At 41.4% G+C, this 6111-nt stretch overlaps 1 protein-coding gene across 3 annotated transcripts; it reads right to left on the bottom strand.

Moving 5' to 3' along the window:
- Positions 1-93: 93 nt before the first annotated feature.
- LOC118285372 (syntaxin-2) lies at positions 94-4801 on the bottom strand. Of its 3 annotated transcripts, XM_047329598.1 has the most exons (9): positions 4470-4801; positions 4356-4399; positions 4071-4170; positions 3388-3462; positions 2678-2751; positions 2364-2472; positions 1311-1384; positions 842-979; positions 94-734 (listed from the first exon to the last, which is right to left on the bottom strand). In XM_047329598.1, exons 2-9 carry the CDS (start codon positions 4374-4376, stop codon positions 555-557), a joined length of 771 nt encoding a protein of 256 aa, XP_047185554.1. In that variant the 5' UTR covers positions 4377-4399; positions 4470-4801; the 3' UTR covers positions 94-554. The 3 variants fall into 3 exon arrangements, with proteins under 3 accessions (XP_047185554.1, XP_035464885.1, XP_035464884.1); XM_035608992.2 differs by having other exon boundaries at positions 1353-1384; positions 4356-4801; XM_035608991.2 differs by having other exon boundaries at positions 4356-4801.
- Positions 4802-6111: the final 1310 nt, after the last annotated feature.

A 6111-nucleotide genomic window follows, 5' to 3' on the forward strand; every position in this document is an offset into this window, starting at 1 on the left:
ACATTATATAACAGCACTATCCTAACGGAGGTGGAAGAAACTGTGACTTGTCCAAAGCACTAGACAAATTAAAATGTCATGAGCATAAACAAGTAACAAATGGACAGCAGATTTAATTTAGCGTCCTAATGTTTATCCACACAACTGATGTTTCTATTATTTGACATTTAGACAACATGACATGACAATACAAAACCCCCCCAAAATACCAGCAGGACTGCAAAGAGGAATTACACGACCCTGATGCAGTCATGCCACCTACTGGCCACCAAGAGGAACATCAGCTACTTGATAAATAAAACAAAGAGTTTCCTTATTGTGAGCGAAATGGGGCAAACCTGAGTCTGAGGACTGGGAGTCTGTAAACATACACAAAGAAGTTGATATTGTTATTATTATTTTGGTTGTACAATAGTGTCCACTCCTGCATTTGTCCTTTAAGCTGTCCACAGGTTGGCTCATGAGCTGGATTGCAAGGCTTGTCTGCGGCCTTTTGATGCAGTCGATGTTCAAACCGGTTCCGGAGCTCAGTCGTGGTTTAGGTCTGAGGTGTTTTAATCAGTAGCAGTCTTAGCGGCGGTTTGCCTCTTGAAGGATTTGAAGAAGCTTGGGAGAGTCGCTATCTTATAAGGGTTCTTCTTGTATACCACCGCTTTATTTATTTCCTCTTTGGACACATCTACATACTCTGCAGCGCTCGTCACGTTCTTCTCTATGTTGTTGATCAAATCCCCCTGACGGAAGAAAAACATAAATCAAAATAACGAGTCAGATCTTGGTGCCGAGGCTTAAATGCGTCCATCATCGCTGAACATTTTTCCAACCGAGGCAGTTTTCTCACCTGACTCTCCAGCAGCATGGCCGTGTCAGTAAAGATCTCGTGCAGCTCTTTGATGCCGGACTCGAGGCAGAGGATGTCCTGATGACGTGATTCGATCTCACTCAGAGCCTCGCTTGAAGTTCGAGTGTCACAGTTGATCTGTGAAACAAGAATTAAATAAATAAAGCATCATTTGTTTTGATAATTGCCATCAAGTTTCATATTACATTCTCACTAAAGCCCAACCGATATGGATGTTTTGGGTATAACTACTGAGTATAAATACAAAAAACTTGAATTAGGGAATTACTTTTTTTTACATAATATGCCATTAGCAATATTATTGGCCTATATAGTGGAGCAATAGATATATTGGTTAGTTGTAACTGCATATCCAAGTGATCAACAACAAACGCAAATCTACAGTAGGTATTACTAAGAATTGAATAATCAATTGTTGTGCCCAGAACTTAATGAAAATCACACCGACATCAGATATGAAGATGGTGAGACTGTCACGGAGCAGCATCACCTCCAACTCTTCATCTGTTGTCGATTTGTCCACTGAAATAAAACAAAACAAAAAAATTTTAGTTTAAAGAGGATTCTCAGGAAAATGTAGAGGTTACTTCATCAATTACCGAAAAAACATTTTGAACACAAGTGCGCAGGATTACCTATCCCAATATCAGAGACATTATTAGTGTCGGACATCACCTATGACATTTGTCCCAAAAAATGTTTTCCATCTATTTTCAAATGGTCACCACATGATGGCGTAATTACACCTATGGTTTCTCCAAACTAAAATCAATTAAGTATACCGGTGGCGTAAACCACAACTGGTGGGGGTGTGTGTGTGTGTAATCTGAAGGTAAAATGCAACTTTGATCTATTTGACCGACTCAAGAGACTGAAGAAGAAACACTACTTGGAGAGAGAGAACACACAGCACACCCACACAGGGGCCTTCAGAGTTCACTTACTGAAAAGACCAGAAATGTTCAAAGGAGCCATGAACACGGAGGAACAGCTGTGTCTTCCTTCGAAAATTTAAATGATAGCTTGATTTAAACCGACCTGTTACCGTTACCAGGCTAAGACTTTAGGCGACACAAAGGAAAAGGAAAACAACATTCTGACTTTTAAAATATATTGTATGTTGGCTATAATCTCAAATATGTGACAAAGAAAACATTGATCCTTAATCACTGCTGAGCAAAGTGTAGTTAAAGGAAGATACTTTAATTAAATTCAATGCAGAGTTTCTTATTTGTACTAGTAAAGTAATTGGGAAGAATGAATAAAATTTCCACACAAATATTATCCCATCTCCGACTATCTGAACTATTAGTAGATGAACTCCTACACAGGCATTCACATCCACCACAAGCTTTCTTGCTAGTTAAAGACTCGACAGAGGCTCGTTCTTCCCTAAAATACAATAACGTTGCTGATATGCGTTAAGAGGTGAAGTCCATTTGCACAACAACAGGAAAAGTGTTCATGTTTTGGTCCATTCAGGGGTTTTTTGCCGACTCACCAATTTCCAGCTGTCTCTGAATTTGCGCTTTGCATTTCTCTCTGAAGGATATCTGGGCGTTGTGGTAGCTCCGCATGACTTCTGCAAACCACCGAGTCAGGTGTGAGTGCTGGTGAGAGGGAGTCGACACAATATCAGGTCAGATGATTTGAGACAGAAAATCAGACGGCGTGGTTTTGTTAGAACAAAGGCTTCTCTGAAATGTAATACCTTTAATTTTTCTTCTTCTGAAGAATGCAATTGCAGATAATAAAGAGTTAACCACCCTTGTGCAGCTGGTTCATTACAACAACAAAAAAAAGGTAATCACAAACCTGGTTCTTCTCTATGCGCTGGATCACTGAGGCATTATTACCGTTCTCCTCCACAGGGAAGTTTTTCTGCATAGCTAAAAGAACAAAACACAGACAGCCGAATAAAAAGAAAAAACTCTCACTAGGCCTGTCACGCTCACTGATTTTTATTGGGGGATATATTGTCCCAGAAATGATTGCCATAAGTGCCAATATTGTCATTTTAAGACACTTGTTGACACTGAATCATTGTGAGCTTGCAGTAAAGGCCTATTTGTCAATAAGTGTGAAAGTCACTCTTCTCCCACGCGGAACCAGCTGTTCATGTATTAGCAGGATAAGTCAATAACAGAATTACCGTGACAGGCCTATAACTCTCACAGAGTCTTGGGAAAAGGATCGTGCTCAACTATAATGGCTGCTAACAAAAGCTGTGATTCTTTTTTCTCCACTTACAGTAACAGGTGAACTCCACTCTACTGAACAGCAGTAGAGAGTGGAGTGGAGAACCAGTAGCCTTCAACTTCAATCCATTTGCAAGTAAAATCACGTGTCACCAACTATACCGTCCCTAGAAACTGAGGAAGTGTAACGTGCAGAGAGTTCCCCCTCGCTGTCACAAACTGTGAAGGTATACAGCCACATCAGAAGATTGCTGTGTGGAAACATATCCTTGTGTCTCAAATATCTACGGTACAAAAGCACTTGATAGATAAAATCCCACAACTTACATCTTAACTTGGCTCGGACGGAGTGGGCGTTCTTCTTGATCTCTCTGTTCAGCTGCTCCAGCTTGTGTTTATTTCCTAAACATAGGATAGTAAGTTCACCGCATACAAGGAGTAATTTAAACAATGTCAATTCTAGTATTGTAGTTATACCTAATTAATGGATTTGGGGAGTTTAAGTTTCCAAAGAATGGCAGCTTTGCCAACATCATCTTGTCAAAAGATGGCAGGTTTAACATTTATCAGCGACATGAGTGTGTGGAAACCATTTTCAAACATTTGCTGAAGGTCTTTAAAATGTAATATGGATATTATCAGTCTAGGAGCATGTTTTTGTAGAAAGGCTCAGACATATTGACACTTTATTAATGTCTTCACAAGCCTAAATTGCCGTGATGTGGTTCTGTATAAGGTCTAATTAATCCCCCCCCCCATGCTCTACCCTGAGGAGAACAGGCACAGCTCTGTTTGTCAAAGGCTGCGGAAATGTCTATTTGTTTGTTTCCGTCGCTCTTGTTTGTCTTTTCAGTGCCGCGTTGCCCCGAAGGAGGAGACCGACGCATCTCCCAAATCACGCGATTTTTTGCGTCAAATTTCTACCCAGTCACTTGAAAACTTGGTCGTGTTCATTAGGGGGGAGATGAGATCCAATGAAAACGCCGAGAAGATGACGCTCGCTCACTCACTCCTGTCTGGGTTCGTAGAGGAGAGGATGGCGCCGTGACCTCTCTCCACCTCCTCCGCTTGGCGGGAGATCTTCTCGATGAGGCTTCTCACCTCCCCCACCTGTGTATACACACACACACACACACACACACACACACACACACACACACACACACACACACACACACACACACACACACACACACACACACACACACACACACACACACACACACACACACAGCGTAAGATATTGGACATAACAAAAGACAAGGCGGAACATGCGAGCTGTGAGGGACGTTCACCTTTTTGAAGGAATCCTCCATGATGCCTCTGCTCTCTGCTGGATCTGTCATATTATTATAATTATTTATTTTTTTCAAAGAAAAGAAAAAAATAAAACCCCTGAAATGTCCCACCTGTTTGCAACACAGCTTCTTACAGCAACATGAACATGTGGGATATTCAAAACTATAAAAACAATCCGTTTAAGTCGCTGCTGCTGCTGCTGCTGCTGTGACAAACATTAGCAGGATGCTACGACCTCCTTCCTCTTCTGCTGCCACCGCGGTGAAGTCGGTTCAATTTCAAAAAACAGACTACTATCTGCTCACGGCCGTGTGCTGCGCAGTGCCACGGGAACGACGAAGAGGAGTGAGGGAGTCCACCGCTAACGGATATTATTCTTTCTCTACTTTCGGCCGTCGACGACAAGGCTCCGACCTCTACCTGCAGTCTCTCCTCTGTGGGGGGGCGGAGCTTGGCTTGAACGCACCTGTAAGATAATGAGCGCGGGCACGCATGCGCGTTACCGGAGGAGGGGAAGACCATGACATCACCTGCGTGTGTTTGTGTGTGTGTGTGTGTGTGTGTGTGTGTCATAGATTTACTATTTAAAACCGTGTGTGTGTGTGTGTGTGTGTGTGTCATAGATTTACTATTTAAAACCGTGTGTGTGTGTGTGTGTGTGTGTGTGTCATAGATTTACTATTTAAAACCGTGTGTGTGTGTGTGTGTGTGTGTGTGTGTGTGTGTGTGTGTGTGTGTGTGATTTTCTCATTTGGTAAATGTCTTTGTTTGTTAAAAGACAGCCTACATGTGATGTGTGTATGTAATGACACAGTGTACCTCAAGGTGGCGCTGGAACGCACCATCACCAACAGACTTTACGAGTCCAGATAATAATAATAATAATAATAATACATCTGAAAACACAACTTTATTTTAAATTACACAGATGAGATGAGACATGAGCAGAATCCCACATGTTTCAACATTTCATTGACCAGACAACTGATCGATTAATCAGGAAAATCATCTACTGATTAATTGATAGTGAAAGTAATCGTTGGTTGCAGCCATCCTGATACCTTCGCTTGCTTTTTGGACTACATCACTACACACAGTTACTGTAAAATAGTTTCATTTGTATAGTGATGGCCTAACAGTGATTCATGTACACATATGTTATGCTATTATTAATGGCTGTGTCTGTTGCAGCAGATCATTTGAAATACATTGGTGATATATCATTTGACTATAATACAATATTTTGTATTATTATTTCATCATAATTGTTATTATTATTATTTTAGATTCACGAGAACTTGGGATATTTGAATCGGATGCATCAGCTCAGACGTAATGAATTGACATGAATGGACTTGTTTCTTTAATAGTTTATGATCAACCTCTCCTTTGTCTGTTCACATACCTGGATGAGAGTTTGTGCTCGGAGGACTGGGAGAATCTCGGCGTCTCGCAGACTCAGACGTAAAAGCTCGCAGAGAAATAAGTAACCGATCCTCTCGGACACCTGCAGCGTGGCCTTTTCACATGAGTGACACACACAGACAAAGACCTTCAGTCTCCCATTAAATGTGTTGGTTTTCATAAATAATGCAGTGGGAGCCTGTGGGAGCTAAAGTGGCTTCTCTGTTTCTTGGCGCATGGCACAATTCACAGAATGTTTTCTTACATTTTACCAAGGGTCACGGGTCCAAGCAGGGTTTTTGTCAATGTGTCATTGTTTTCAAGAGAAAGTCTACAGACTCGGTTCTG

The sequence above is a fragment of the Scophthalmus maximus genome, chromosome 20 (assembly GCF_022379125.1).
Source record: "Scophthalmus maximus strain ysfricsl-2021 chromosome 20, ASM2237912v1, whole genome shotgun sequence".
NCBI classification, from domain to species: Eukaryota; Metazoa; Chordata; class Actinopteri; order Pleuronectiformes; family Scophthalmidae; genus Scophthalmus; species Scophthalmus maximus.

Excerpts from the sequence above, each read along its gene's own strand:
- LOC118285372 (XM_035608991.2), bottom strand. The coding sequence starts at position 4,406 with ATGACAGATCCAGCAGAGAGCAGAGGCATCATGGAGGATTCCTTCAAA. Across the intron at positions 4,171-4,355 it reads TGGAGGATTCCTTCAAAAAG|GTGGGGGAGGTGAGAAGCCT; the intron begins GTGAACGTCCCT and ends GTGTATACACAG. Across the intron at positions 2,752-3,387 it reads CGTCCGAGCCAAGTTAAGAT|CTATGCAGAAAAACTTCCCT; the intron begins GTAAGTTGTGGG and ends TTGTTCTTTTAG.